Genomic DNA, 14,653 nt, shown 5'->3' with positions numbered 1-14,653 from the left:
ACCCCAAATCCATACCGGGCCCACCCCAAATGTGGGCCAGGATGACCCCAAATCCACACTGGGCCCACCCCACGCCTGGCTCTGCCCCATCCCACTGGACCAGGCCCCCACCATCCCACGCAGACCCCCCCCCCCACCCCACCATTTTACTCCCCCCACCCAACCCTCATCCAACCCCCCCATTCTCCCATCAACCAGCCGCCAGCGCCGCCGGGCAGTTCACAGCGAGTGGCACACGGATTTATTGATTGCTTCGGGGTGCGGGGGGCCCCCGGGTGCCCGCCGGGGGCGAGGGGCACGGCGCGAGCGGGGCCGGGGTGGGGGGGGCCAAGCGCTGCCATTTCCATCCTCCCTCTGTGCACCGGGTGGGCGGGAATGGCTCCAAATAAAACAAATCTCTATATAATTTTTTTTCTATATATATATACAAATATATAATATATATATATCTCTGCTGATATATATATATATAGCTCTCTCTCTGTCTTATCTCTCTGGAAAGGATAAAAGGTTAATTTGTCTTCGCATGCACGACCAAAGCCACCAACCCACGGGGACAGCGGGTGCCCAGGGACGTGCGCCCTCGCCCGCCGGCACCCCGAGAGCCCGGGGGGGCCACATCCTGCGTCCCCAGGTTATTGCTGGTCAGGTCCCGTCCTGCTCCGGCGAACAAGCAGAGGGGGAAGAAGAAGCCGAAGAAATGAAATCCCGCTGCAAAGCGCCGGCGAGCTCGTTGTCACCTGGCCGGTACCCAGTGGCACCTGCCATCGGGCCACGGAGATGGTGGCATCGCCCCAGGACCGTGGGTGCTGCGGGGTGGAGGAAGGGCAGGGGCGGAGGTGGGGGGGGGGGGGGGGGGGCGCAGGCACCCGGTCGAAAGGCAAAGTCTGGATAAGGCGAAAAAAAAATGAAATAAAGAACAGCGACTGCCCCCAAACCGGGCGCTTTGCACCCAAAATTGGCGTGCCGGTGGCCCTCGGTGCCGGTGGCCGGTGCTGGCCCCCCGGGGTGCCGCAAGGATGAGCTTGGGGACAGGGACGCTGTCATAGGGCTGTGCTCTCCGACTCCTCCTCCTCCTCCTGCCGGGTGGCCGGGCCCGGCCCCGAGAGTCTCTGCGGTGCCTCCGGCGGGTCCCGGCACAGGGTGGCATCCGGGGGGACGTGGAGGGAGGGGACCTCAAAACGGAGCAGACCTGCGGGAAGGCAGGGTCAGGGGGACGCGGCGGTGGCAGGACACCCTGCCGGGGTTGGTGCCATGTTAGTGCCGCTACCAGGGATGTCACCACGGGTCCCTGCTCTGTGCCACCGCACCCTAGCCGGAGCCTGTAACACCAGCCCCAATGTCCCCACTGTCCCTGCATGCTGCGTGTCCCCCAGGATGCTGACCGAGCCGGTGGCACCGCTGTGTGGGTGACACCGCAGCGGGGGTGACACTGCTGTCCCTTCTCCCAAGGGACCCGCGGGGTGAGGCAGCACGTGCGAAGTGACAGAGGTGACCCACAGCCCGCGGCACGCGGTGTCACCGCTGTCGCTTGCCGAGAGCGGAACAACCCACCCCCAGGTAGGAAAAGCTCTTCTGCCCGCGCCTGCCAGGCTCTGCTGCCAGCCCGGGCACCCTGCGGCGGGCAGCAGTTCCCCCAGCGCAGGGTGGGGGCTGCACCCACGCACGGTGCGATGCCAGAGCTGCACCCGTGCCCACGTGCGATGCCAGGGTGCAACACGCCAGTGCGCGATGCCAGGGTGACACTGGTGCCAGGGTGACACTGGTGCCAGGGTGCGATGCCAGGGCTGCACCGATGCCTGCGTGCAACACCAGAGCTCCACCGGTGCGATGCCAGGGGTGCACCCTGCCATGCCGGGTGTGATGCTGGGGCTGCACCGATGCCCAGGTGCGATGCCAGTGTGCAATGCCAGGGCTGCACCCACGCCAGGGTGCCATGCTGGGTGTGATGTCAGGGCAGCAATGGTGCCTGGGCGTGATGCCAGGGTGCAGTGCTGGGCTGCACCCATGCAGGGTACGATGCCAGGGCTGCACCCATGCCCAGGTGCAATGCCAGGGTGCAACACGCCAGTGTGTAATGCCAGGGTGGCACTGGTGCCAGGGTGCGAGGGCCGGGTGTGATGTCAGGGCTGCACTGATGCCTGGGTGTGATGCTGGGGTGCAGTGCCAGGGCCACAGCAATGCTGGGGTGCAATACTGGGGCTGCACTGGTGCCTGGGGGCGATGCCAGGGTGCGATGCCGGGTGTGATGCCAGGGCTGCACTGATACCCAGGTGCGATGCCAGTGTGCAATGCCAGGGCTGCACCAATGCCAGGGTGCGGTGCTGGGTGCGATGCCAGGGTGAAGTGCTGGACCGCACCGATACCAGTGTGCAGTGCTGGGTGTGATGCCAGGGCTGCACCAACGCCAGAGTGCGATGCCAGGGCTGCACCCACGGCAGGGTGCCATGCTGGGTGTGATGTCAGGGCGGCACTGGTGCCTGGGTGCGATGCCAGGGTGAAGTGCTGGACCGCACCGATACCAGGGTGCGGTGCCAGGGCCACAGCAATGCTGGGGAGCAATACTGGGGCTGCACTGGTGCCTGGGGGCGATGCCAGGGTGTGATGCCAAGGCTGCACTGATGCCAGGGTGTGATGCCGGGGCTGCACCGATGCCCAGGTGCGATGCCAGGGCTGCACTGATGCCAGTGTGCAGTGCTGGGTGTGATGCCAGGGCTGCACCAACGCCAGAGTGCGATGCCAGGGCTGCACCCACGCCAGGGTGCCATGCTGGGTGTGATGTCAGGGCGGCACTGGTGCCTGGGGGCGATGCCAGGGTGCAGTGCCAGGGCCACAGCAATGCTGGGGTGCAATACTGGGGCTGCACTGGTGCCTGGGGGCGATGCCAGGGGGCGATGCCAGGGCCGCATCAATGCCAGTGCCGCACCAAAGACAGGCTGCCTTCCTGGGGAACAGCCAGCCCCAGCTCTGCGAGGTGCCCGGGGGCTCGCTGCCACCCGCACTGTCCCACCCTCCCCGCAGGCAGGACGGGCACACGTAGGAGCAGAGCCCCCATGGGCCAGAGCCGGGGGGGCTCCCAGCTGTGCCCGGCCCCACGCTCCCCCAGCCTCCGTGTCCCCTGGTGTCCCCGATGCCACCTGGCACTTCCAAAGCATCACCCTGAGCGCCCCCCTCAATCACCGCAGCCCCCACTGCTGCAGGGACATGGCGGGGGGGACACCAACAAGACCCAGGGACAGGGAGGTCAGGACAGCAGGAACAGTGGCACAGGCTTGTGGTGCTTCCCAGGGATGATGCCACCTTCCTGGGGACAGTTCTGCCTTGCCAGAAACACTGCCACCTTCCTGGGGACACTGACACCATCCCAGGGACATCACCACCCTCCTCGTGATGGGACCTTCGCAGGGACAGTTACACTTTTCTGAGGACATTGTCACCTTCCTGGGGACTCTGCCACCTTCCTGGGTACATCACCACCTTCCATGTAATGTTGCCACCTTCTTGAGTACGTTGCCACATTTCCAGGGACATCACCACCTTCCTGAGGATGCCGCCACCTTCCCAGTGACACTTCTAACTTTCTGGGGACTTTGTCACCTTCCTGGGGACACCACCACCTTCCCTGTGATGCTGCCACCTTCCCGGGGACATTGCCACCTTCTTGAGTACATCACCACCTTCCTGGGGACACCATCAGCTTCCCAGGGACATTGCCACCTTCCTAGGGACAGTTCCACATTGCCAGGGACATTGTCACCTTCCTGGGGACATCACTATCTTCCCAGGGATGTTGCCACCTTCCCAAGTACATCATCACTTTCCAGGGACACTGCCACCTTCCCAGGGACATTGCCACCTTCCTGGGGGCACCAGCTGCTTCCTGAGGATGCTGCCACCTTCCCAGTGACACTTCCCAGGGATGTTGCCACCTTCCCAGGGCCACCAGCACCGAACCCTGGGCCACAACCACCTGTCCCTCCCACCCCCCCACCCCCCCGTTGTGTCACTGTCCCCCGCCGAGCCCCCACCGCCGGGGTTACCTGTCAGCGCGCCGTCCCCGGGGCCCGTAGCGTCCATGCGGGGCAGCTCCGGGGGCGGGGGGGGCCCGGGGGTGGCCGGGGGGGGCTGGGGCGGGGGAGGCAGCGTGGGACGAGGCCGCGGCTTAGGGGTGGGCCGGGATTTGGGGGCGGCCAGGAGCGGGGGGGGCGGAGGAGGAGGAGGAGGAGGAGGAGGAGGAGGCGGCGGCGGGGGAGAAGGCTGTCTGGGGGACAGGCAGGGCCCCGGGGGGGCGGGGGGGGGGCCGTAGGGAGAGGGGGTGCTGGGGGGGGTGGGGGAGAGGCTGGCGGGGGAGGGCTGCCCCCCCCCTTGCTCCCCCGCGGCCCCCCGCGGCGGGATGGGCGCCAGCTTCTTGGCCACTGCGGGACAGAGACAAGGGGAAGGGGGGGGTCAGGGTGCTGGGGGGGGGGGTGTCACACAGAGAGGGGACACCCCCCCCCCCCCCCCCCATCCCCGGCCCCGCTCCTACCTTTGCGCAGGGCGTGCGGGCTCTGCTCGGCCGGCGCGGGGGGCGGCCCGGGGCTGCCGCGGTGCTGCCCGGCCCCCGGGGGGGGCTCCTTGGGTTTTAAAGTGCTGGGGAGGGGAGCGGGGGCGGGGGGGGGGGGAGGTGGGAGGGGAGAGATAGATAGGAGAAGAAACGAAATAAAAAAGAAAAGAAAGAAGAAGAAAATGAGAGGGGAGGGGAAAAAAAACCAACAAAGGAATCCGGAAGAAAAAAAAAAATAAATGAAAAAGGAAATAAAGTTAAAATTAAAAAAAAAAAAAAGTAAAATAAAAATTAAAAATGCAAAGAATGAAAATAAAAGTCATTTGCAAAAACAAAATCAAAAGCCCCCCCGAACAGAACAGAATGAAATAGTAAAGAGGAACGGAAAATTGAAATAGAAATTAAATAAAAATTAAAATTAAATTCGAAAGTAAATAAAAAATAAAATTATATTAATATAAAATGAGAATGGAAAGCATTTTTTAAAACCAAAAAAGAAAATTAAAAATGAAACAAAAATTAAAAATTAAAGAAAAATAAATAACAATAAAATAAATTTTAAAATATTATTAAGTATAAAAGAAAATAAAACCGAAAAAAAAAAAAAAAGAGAAGGAAGAAGAAGGGAGAGCCGTGAGGTCCTTCCCGCACCCCCCCGCTCCTCCCGCTGCCCCCCACCCCCGCACACCCAGGCAGGCGCAGGCAGCCCCCGGGCAGGGCTGGGGGTCCCGGGGGGGTTTATGTCCAGCCTGGGCAGGTGTTTCTCAGCCCCCAGCCCCCTTGAGGGACCCACGACACCCCCCGCGGGACAACAGTGACACCCCCCCTCCCCGCCCCGTTTGGGTGTCCCCCCCCCATCCCCGTCGCCGTTACCTCGCCGGGCCGGGTCCTGCGGGCGGGCGGCTGCCCCGGGGGAGCGACAGGGCTGCGGGGAGGAGGGGGACACCGGGGGGGACACAGGGGGGGCAGTGCCACGGGGGGAGGCAGCGGCGAAAAGAGCAAGGCTTGGCGCCAGGGTGAGGGGCGAGCAGCAAGGAGGAGGAGGCGGGGGGAGGAAGGCTCCAGCTGCAGCCCGGCCAGAGGGGCTGCGCCCAGGGATGGGGACGGGGCCAGGAGACGGGGGACAGGGGGACCCGCTCCCCCCGGGGGCGGGGGGGGCTGGAGCCGCCATCCAGCCAGGCAGCCGCCAGGTCACCCCTGCTGCAAAATGTCCAGAACCACCATAGAAAAGCCAAAAAGAAAAATATAAAATGAAAGAAAAAAATAAATAAAAGAGCAGAAGCGTTGGGCGGGGGGCGGGGGGGGGGGGAAGGGAGAGGGGAGAGCAGCGGCGGAGCCCTCGCAGTGCCAAACCACCCCCCACCTCGCCCTACCCCACCACACCACCACCCACCCGGGGCTGACACCCCCACCCCGGGGTGCACACCGGGGCAGAGCGCGGGCGGCTGCAAAGTTCGGCTCCCCATTTTGGGGCAGAAAAGTGCAATTTAGGCTCGAGGGACGCTGGGCTCCTTTAGGCTTTTCCATGCACTTGCCTTCCACCTCCAGCCTAAATTTCCCTGCACTTGCTGCCAGCCGGACGCAGGACCGGCAGGAGATCCCCGAAGGCAGCACGGTTCCTGCAGGGCCAGCGGGATGGGGACATGGCGGTGGCTGCAGGGATGCGGAGCATCCTCTCCTCCCGCTGTCTCTGGAATGCTGCTCCTCTCCCAGGGATGCTGAGCATCCTCTCCCGCTGTCCCAGGGATGCGGAGCATCCTCTCATCCCGCTATCCTCGGGATGCTGCTCCTCTCCCAGGGATGCTGAGCATCCTCTCGTCCCGCTATCCTCGGGATGCTGCTCCTCTCCCAGGGATGCTGAGCATCCTCTCGTCCCGCTATCCTCAGGATGCTGCTCCTCTCCCAGGGATGCTGAGCATCCTCTCGTCCCGCTATCCTCGGGATGCTGCTCCTCTCCCAGGGATGCTGAGCATCCTCTCGTCCCGCTATCCTCAGGATGCTGCTCCTCTCCCAGGGATGCTGAGCATCCTCTCGTCCCGCTATCCTCGGGATGCTGCTCCTCTCCCAGGGATGCTGAGCATCCTCTCGTCCCGCTATCCTCGGGATGCTGCTCCTCTCCCAGGGATGCTGAGCATCCTCTCGTCCCGCTATCCTCGGGATGCTGCTCCTCTCCCAGGGATGCTGAGCATCCTCTCGTCCCTCTGTCTCTGTCGCACCCGTGGGGTTGTTCTGCTGCTGGATTCACACAGGGGGAAGATGCCCGGGTTGGGGACACGGGGATGCCGGTGGCTTACCTTGTTCGCTCGGCTCCTGGGGGGAAGCCGAAGCTGGTGAGAAGCGGGGAAGGGGTAGCTGAAATATCCGGCGATTGCTCGGGAATGGGCGAGTGGGGCGTGGTGGGGAGATCGGCGGGCGGCGCGGGGGGCTGCGTGGCCGGCGGGGTGGAGGACGCCTTGCGCACCCCCGAGGTGCCTCGGCGAGCCACCCACGAGGTGTCCATCACCCTGACGCCCATGCTGGGGGACACAGGGACAGGATATCAGCACCTGTCCCACGGGAGGGGACCGCCGGCACCGTATCCCAGCTCCTTTGGGGTGCCCGGTCCCTAAAAATGCCTCTTCCAGTGGAAAGCTGCTGGGGATGAGCCTCCATGGCAATAGGGCAGGGGTGGCAGTGGGGGACACGCTTGTGTCACCCACCGGCCACCTCTCTCTTCCCCAGGCACCAGCATCCTCCCAGCATCCTCCCAACACGTTCCCAGCAACCACCCAGCACCTTCCCAGCGCCCTCCCAGTATCCTCCCAGCACCGCTGCAGAGGATACGGTACCTTTGGATTTTCCTAAGGCTGCATGGGCAGAAACACACGATTATTAGTATAAAAAAACCCCTAAAAGTCGACAGTGCGCAGGGTAGGAGCCCACTGCTCGGAGAAGGAGCTGCGACATCATGGGGCTTCGGGAGAGGGGGCAGGAGGGACACAGTGGGGACTGGGCAACACTGGTGATGGGGAGAGCTGGGGACATGTTTTGGAGGTGGGAAGAGCCCTGGGGATGTTCTTCCAAGATGGGGAGAGCCCTGGGGACATATTTTTGGAGACGGGGAGAGCCCTTGGGGTGGGTTTCGGAGATGGGGAGAGCCCTGGGGATGGGTTTTGGAGATGGGGAGAGCCCTGGGGACATTTTTTTGGAGATGGGGAGACCCCTGGAGGTGTTTTCTGGAGCCAACCTGACCGGCCGTGCTCCCTGTGAGGTGGCATGGGGGGGGGCACATATAGGATGGGAGGGGGAGCTTTCCCCAGGAGCAGAGCCCACAGACCTTGGGGACACCAGGGCACCTGACCCCATCACGGCACAGCCCCGGTGCCACGCCACAGGCCACCCCGCTCCCATCTCCAGCAGACTGGGGGCAGGCTTCAAGCCCCGGGCTCACGTGAGCATCCCCAAGAGCCCAGCATGGAGAGCAGGGGGTCCTCCCACCCCAGGACCACCCCCCCCAAACCAGCTCAGCGCCACCTCTCCCTCAAGGGGGACACCACCACCTCCCTCTCCCCAAACCCTGGCACCGCAAAGACCCTACCCATCCTTCTTGTAAAACTCCAGCATCATGTTGTCCGTGGCCACGCTGAGGGGCCGCCGCGCCTGGTCGTGCTGCCGGCGGTCGGTGTGGTCCATGTCCGGGGAGGGCATGGAGCTGTAGTTGGCGTTGTGGTTGACGTGCATGGGGCTGCCGTAGTTGCCCGTCACGTTGAACTCGATGTCTGGGGAAGGGGTGGAAAAAGAACAGAGGGGGACGTTGGGTTTTGTCTCCTCAGTGAGGAGTGGGATGGGGGGGATCGGCGCTGCAGGAACACTCGGGGGGGTCCCAGAGCAGCTGGGCTGAGCTCACTGCTGTGATGAGTCTTAGAAGCATAGAATGGTTCAGGTTAGAAGGGGTCTTAAAGGCCTAGTTCCACCCCCCTGCTCTGGGCAGGGACACCTCCCACCAGCCCAGGTTGCTCCAAGCCCCGTCCAACCTGGCCTTGAACCCCTCCAGGGATGGGGCAGCCACAGCTTCTCTGGGCAACCTGGGCCAGGGGCTCACCACCCTCACAGTGATAAATTTCTTCCCAATATCTCATCGAAATGTCCCCTCTTTCCATTTGAAACTGACCCCTCGTCCTATGGGTCCCCTCCCTGATCCAGAGTCCCTCCCCAGCTTTCCTGGAGCCCCTTCAGGGACTGGAAGGGGCTCCAAGGTCTCCCTGGAGCCTTCTCTTCACCAGGCTGAACCCCCCCAGCTCTCTCAGCCTGTCCTCACAGCAGAGGGACTCCAGCCCTCAGATCATCTTCGTGGCCTCCTCTGGCCCCCCTCCAACAGGTCCATGTCCTTCTTGTGCTGAGGGCTCCACAGCTGGACACAGTGCTCCAGGTGGGGTCTCACCAGAGCGGAGCAGAGGGGCAGAATCCCCTCCCTTGCCCTGCTGGTCATGCTTCTTTTGCTGCAGCCCAGGATGCGGTTGGCCTTCTGGGCTGCCGGCGTGCATTGCCTGCTCGTGTTGAGCTTCTCGTCCACCAGCACCCCCAAGTCCTTCTCCTCAGGGCTGCTCTCCATCCACTCTCTGCCCAGCCTTTATTTGTGCCTGGGATTGCCATGCCCCAGGTGCAGGACCTTGCCCTTGGCCTGGTTGAACTTCATGAGGTTCGCATGGGCCCACCTCTCCAGCCTGTCCAGGTCCCTCTGGATGGCATCCCTTCCGTCCAGTGTGTTGACCGCGCCACACAGCTTGGTGTCATCGGCAAACTTGCTGAGGGTGCACTCCATCCCACTGTCCATGTCTCCAACAAAGATGTTAAACAGCTCCGGTCCCAGTACCGACCCCTTGCCAGATCTCTGCCTGAGCCCTCCCCGAGCCAAGGCAAGCAGAAGGAACCGACACAAATAAAAATGGGAGCTCATCGCCCCCTCCCCAGGGAGGGCTGGGGGGTCCCACAAAACCCATCCCACCCCACCATGGCCGCGGGGCACAGCCTACCTCCGGGGAAGAACCAGTCGGCGTGCTGGATGAGGGGCTCGATGATGCCCACGATCTGCAGCGAGACGGTCGTCATCATCTCCGTCATGTTCCTGCAAGGCGGCGGGCAGCGGCTCAGCAACCCCAGCCTTATTCCCAGTGGGATTTTGGCCCCAGACCCCCCCTCCCCGCCTTCACCCCCTTCCCAGTATCCCTCTGGCACGCTCGCTTTCCACCGGGATACCGTACCCGTCCGCCTGCGGCCAGAGGAGGTTGGGCCCCAGCACGATGGCCACGTTGCTCGGCGTCATTTTATTCGTGTCCTGGTACTCGGTTAGCTTGGCCAGGAATTTAATCAGGTACCTGGAAAGCGGAGCCAAGCCGCGTCGCGGCGTCAGGATCTCACCTTCTCCGGCCCCTCCCCGGCTCCCGCTGGCCCCAGGCTCACCTGATGTTGTTGTAGTTGGCTTTGGGCAGCTTCTCGCAGGCGCTCCAGAGAGCCTGCAGCCGCTTCTCCTGCTCCGGGATGCTGCGGGGAGGTGGGCGAGAGGTTCATCACCCCCCATCTCCACCCTGGGGCTTTCTGCCTGCCCTGCCCTCGGGGACCCTGCCAGACCCTCGGGCTGCCGTCAGCATTATATATGTAAATGAACCCCCAAATCCCGGCCAAAATGAGAAGGAAACCTTTCGGCTGCAGGTTGGATGCTGGTCCTCTCCTCGCCTCTGTGCAGCGCCCCCTCCCAGGGTTTGCCTTTCGGGGATGTGTTTGCCTTGGAAGGGGAAATTACTGCAAACAGCCCCCCAGAACAACAGCCTGCTCCTCCATGTGCCACCCTTGGGGACCGTCCCCTCCATCGAGCCACCGCTGCCGCATCCCTGCCCTGCTCCGGCGCTCCCAGGGCCGGGGGGGATGTGGTCAGACCTTTATTCAGGCACCAGTGAGGTGGGTCCCACTCTAAAAGGAGACGCTCCTCCTCCTCCCAGCTCCCCCTGCCCCTCAGCCCCGACCCCCTCCCGTGGTGGAGCGGGCACGCTGGTGCCACCTCAGCTGGCCCCGTCCTGCTGGCTTTGGGGGCTCCACGGTGCAGAGCACCCCAGCAAAGCCGCTGGGAGCTCCCGTGGCCAGCTGTCCCCCGGGGTTTGCACACCCGTCCAGAAATGGCACCAGCGCCCGGCACCCAAGCGCTTGCTGAAAGGTGTTGGGAGAGCTCAGCCACCTTGGGCAGGGTGTCCTGGACCACGATGGGGACATCAGGGGCACGGGACATCAGGGCCACCCTCACTGCCGGGACCCATGATGCTCAAGGAGCATCACAGGAACCCTCCCGACTCTCAGACCCCAAAAGAAACATCCCAAATGGTGTGAGCCACGTCAGAAATAACTCATGGCCCCCAAACCATGCATGGGGACCCAAGATGCCACCACCCATGTCATGGAGGAACAGGGGAGCGGCCCCAGACTCACTTGGAGGCCTGGATCCACTCCTCGTACAGCTCGAACGTCATGAGGGGCTCCGGCAGCTCTCGCAGGTAGGACTTGAGGGCTCCTGCGGCACACAAGGAACACGGGGCTCGGCACTGCGGGTGGCACCGGCCAACAGGCACCAAGCGGTTTCCCTCCATGGCATTTTGGCTTGCATCCTTCCCAACCTCCCCACCACTTGGATCTGTGCTTGGAGAGGGGCTTAGCCACAGAAGAGGTACAGAGAAGATGGCAAGCTTGATAATAACACGCGTGAATCTTCCCAACACCCACTGCTCCTGCGGAGTCCCTCCTGATCAGCATCACCCTCATCAGTGTCACCGATGCCACCTCAGGTTACGATTGCATCCATGTTTTCTTCCTCGCCTGCGACCAAAAGTGTTGCTCAAGCCCTTGGCCGGGGAAGGGACATGCAGGTTGGGGTTGGTGCTCCTCAGTGGATGGCAACTCCTGAACGCCTCCAGTTCCACCAAGAGCCGTATTTCTGCACATGAATTTGTCCCCCTGTATATTCTGTCTTTGCTGTTCAAAGGCGCTGGGACAAATCACAGAAGGGTTGAGGTGGGAAGGGACCTCTGGAAGTCATTTGGTGCAACCCCCTGCTCCAGCAAGACCACCCAGAGCAGGTTGCCCATGACCGTGTCCTGATGGCTTTTGGGTATCTCCATGGATGGAGACGCCACCACCTCCCTGGGCAACCTCTGCCAGTGCTTGGTCACGTGTATAGTGACTAAGTGTCTCCTGATGTTCAGAGAGAACCTCCCGTGTTCCAGCTGGTGCCCACTGCCTCTGGTCCTGGCACTATCCACCATGGGAAAGAGCTCTGTCTTCTTTGCACCCTCCCCACAGGTATTTACATCCATCAATGAGATCCCCCTAAGCCTTCTCTGCTCCAGGCTGAAGAGTCCCAGCTCCTAGGAGAGATGCTCCAGGCCCTTCATCATCTTCATGGTCCTTCACTGGACCCTCTCCATGTACGTCCATGTCTCCCTTGTAGTGCCCAGCACTCCAGGTGTGGCCTCACCAGTGCTGAGCAGACGGGAAGGATCACCTTCCTCAACCTGCTGGCATCACTCCTCGTAGTGCAGCCCACGACACCATTCGCCTTCGCGTTGCTGGCCCATGGTCAGCTTGGTGTCCACCAGGACCTCCAGGGCCATCTCTGCCAAGCTGCTTTCCAGCTGGGTGACCCCAGCATGTCCTGGGGCTGCTTGTCCCCAGGGGCAGCACTTGGCCCTTCCCCTCGCTGAACTTCAGGAGGTCTCTCAGCTGAACTTCAGGAGGTCCCTCAGCCCATTTCTCCAGCCTGCCCAGGTCCCTCTGGGTGGCAGCACCACCCTCTGCTGCATCAGCCACCTCCTCCTGCTGTGGTGTCACCTGCCAACTTGCTGAGGGTGCGCCCTGCCCCATCACCCACGTCATTAATGAAGATGTTAATCAGGATCGGACCCAGTATCAATCCCTGGAGTACGCCCCTAGTTACTGGCCTCCAACCAGACTTTATGCCACTGATGACCACCCTCTGGATGCCCACGGTTGGCACTTGGGGGTCAGATGGGCCATCCCGCACACCACCAACCCCCCGCCCCGGGGCAGCCTCTACCTGCGATGGCGTGTGGGTCGGCCGAGTACTCCTGCACGTCCACCACGCAGCAGTCCAGGGCGGCTTTGAGCTTCTTCAGCTTGGAGGCCGATGGAGCCACTCGGAAGAGACCCTTCACAGAGGACACAGGAGAGTGTGGGACAAGCTTTGGGGCCGGCGATGTCCCCAAAGCCCCCTGGTTCCTCGTCCCCACCGTGGAGGCACCCATGTCCCCTTCCATCATGCCCAACCGAGGGTGGCAGGACACGGGACCCACCTCCTCCTGCATGCCGCACTCCAGCAGCATGGTCACGCACGCCTCCACGGGGAAGGCGATCTCCCGCCCGCTGACGGCCAGGTGCTCCTCCAAGGGCTTCCCGAAGGAGGGCTTCTCCATCCACGCCTCTGTGATGGGCAGAGGGGGTGAGAGGAGGGGGAGGACACGGCCGGGACGGTGGCGGATCCGGCATCCCCTCCCCAAAAGGCCCTTGGATCGCAGCGTTTCGGCAGCAAAATATTCCGTTTGGGTGTTGCTAAAACAACAGGACCCTGCACGTCTGTCCCGGGCAGCTGGGGAACTGCTTTTTAAAGATGAAATCCAAACAAAAGGTTTTCCAATCATCACACGGGACATTTCAAAGGGGCTGGATAACGTTTTCCGGGGAGAGCAATCACGGGCAAACCTTTGCAATATATTCCCCCTTCTTACATCACAGTTTGAGGCAGGAATATTTCGTGGGATCGAGAGAAAAAAATAAAATACGAATCACTCCCTGCCCCGCTCGCTGTGGCGCCGGCAGCACCCCGAGCCCTGCCGTGGGGAAGGCGCTGCTCTCGGGACCATGCCGGGGGGCTTTCCCTGACCTCCGTCTCCCAGCCCAGCTCCTACTGGGGGTGCGAAGCCCCAAGACACCCCCCCATCCCCAGCTCGGCGCTGGGTTCCCCCCGCCAGCGCTGCGCTCGATAGGGATGTTCGGGCAGGTTTCCCTCCCTCCTCTGTGAAGGTGGCCGGATCCTGCCCCACTCCGTCAGCAAGTGGGATGGGGACGGGATGCCCCCCCCCCCCCAGCACCAGGACAGGCGGGATGCAGCCGGGGCGAGCACAAGGAGGATGCTCAGCCGCAAGCCCGGCATCACGCCATGCCGCGGGGTGACGCCGGAGCCGGCTCATTGCCGCGGCGAAGCCCCCCAACGTCTCCGGCGTGACATGGAGCCCCCGGCATCGCGTGCAGGAGAGGGACGGACCCCGCGGGCACTTACCCTGCTGGGCTTTGATTTGAGGCAGGACGTTCTGCAAAAGCGCTAAGGATTTCCGATGGTACTCTGCCTGCACCTCGATCAGCTGCGGGGGCGGGGGGGGGGGGGAGAGACAGCACCGCCTGTCACCCCCACGGCCAGGGACGGGGGGCGGAGGAGGCCCGTGGGGACGGGTGGCACTTACGGTTTGAAAATAGTTTGCATAGTCTACTTCTTTGGCCACAAAATTGTACATGTCAGCTGAGAGCTGGTCCTGCGGAGAGCAGAGAATTAGTTGGCGTCCCGCTCCTGCCGCCCTGATGCCACCACGACGGCCCTTTCGGAGAGCACCGGGAGGGGCTGGCTCGGTGACACCAGGAGCCAACGTGCAGCCTGGCACGTTGCGACACCCGCTCGGGATGCGCTCGGGCTGCTGACGGTACGGCAGCGCCGCGGGGGTTTGCTTTCTGCTGCCGTGCAAACGGCTCCGTCCTCGCCACCCCCCCCCCACTTCCAGAGCCCACAATTAGCCCGTGCCTTGCAACGCGCTCGCTGGGAGCAGGAGCTACTTGGAAACAACCTGCCAGCCAAAGGCTGCGCATCCCGGCGGGCTGAACGGCGCAAATCCGCCCCAAATTAAACCCCAAATTTCCTCATCCCTGCCCCACACCGCACTGCGAGCGGCTCACTAGCCGCAGGGCTAATTGCTGCGCAGCAAAGCTCAGCCGCTGCGGGGACATCCCAACCCCACTGCAGGGATATCCCAACCCCGCTGCGGGGACATCCCAACCCCGCTGCAGGGATATCCCAACTGCGGG

At 62.8% G+C, this 14,653-nt stretch overlaps 1 protein-coding gene across 8 annotated transcripts in view; it reads right to left on the bottom strand.

Moving 5' to 3' along the window:
- Window positions 1–273: 273 nt before the first annotated feature.
- The window catches only part of ARHGAP44 (Rho GTPase activating protein 44), a 37,370-nt gene continuing 22,990 nt past the window's right edge, over window positions 274–14,653 (bottom strand). For 3 of the 8 annotated variants that reach the window (XM_063351865.1, XM_063351866.1, XM_063351860.1), the window contains exons 8-21: window positions 14,041–14,109; window positions 13,860–13,941; window positions 12,877–13,004; window positions 12,621–12,732; window positions 11,000–11,081; window positions 9,983–10,063; window positions 9,784–9,897; window positions 9,556–9,647; window positions 8,121–8,301; window positions 7,372–7,389; window positions 6,838–7,059; window positions 4,526–4,629; window positions 4,041–4,415; window positions 281–1,192 (exon numbers count right to left, since the gene is read on the bottom strand). In XM_063351865.1, coding sequence (XP_063207935.1) covers window positions 1,044–1,192; window positions 4,041–4,415; window positions 4,526–4,629; window positions 6,838–7,059; window positions 7,372–7,389; window positions 8,121–8,301; window positions 9,556–9,647; window positions 9,784–9,897; window positions 9,983–10,063; window positions 11,000–11,081; window positions 12,621–12,732; window positions 12,877–13,004; window positions 13,860–13,941; window positions 14,041–14,109 — 1,809 coding nt within the window. In that variant the 3' untranslated portion in view covers window positions 281–1,043. Of the gene's footprint in view, window positions 1,193–4,040; window positions 4,416–4,525; window positions 4,630–6,837; window positions 7,060–7,371; window positions 7,390–8,120; window positions 8,302–9,555; window positions 9,648–9,783; window positions 9,898–9,982; window positions 10,064–10,999; window positions 11,082–12,620; window positions 12,733–12,876; window positions 13,005–13,859; window positions 13,942–14,040; window positions 14,110–14,653 lie in introns of all 8 variants that reach the window. The other 5 variants (XM_063351864.1, XM_063351863.1, XM_063351862.1 and 2 more) reach the window with 4 other exon arrangements.

This window comes from Chroicocephalus ridibundus, chromosome 14 (assembly GCF_963924245.1).
Source record: "Chroicocephalus ridibundus chromosome 14, bChrRid1.1, whole genome shotgun sequence".
NCBI lineage: Eukaryota > Metazoa > Chordata > Aves > Charadriiformes > Laridae > Chroicocephalus > Chroicocephalus ridibundus.
This window is presented reverse-complemented; position numbering and strand designations above follow the sequence as displayed.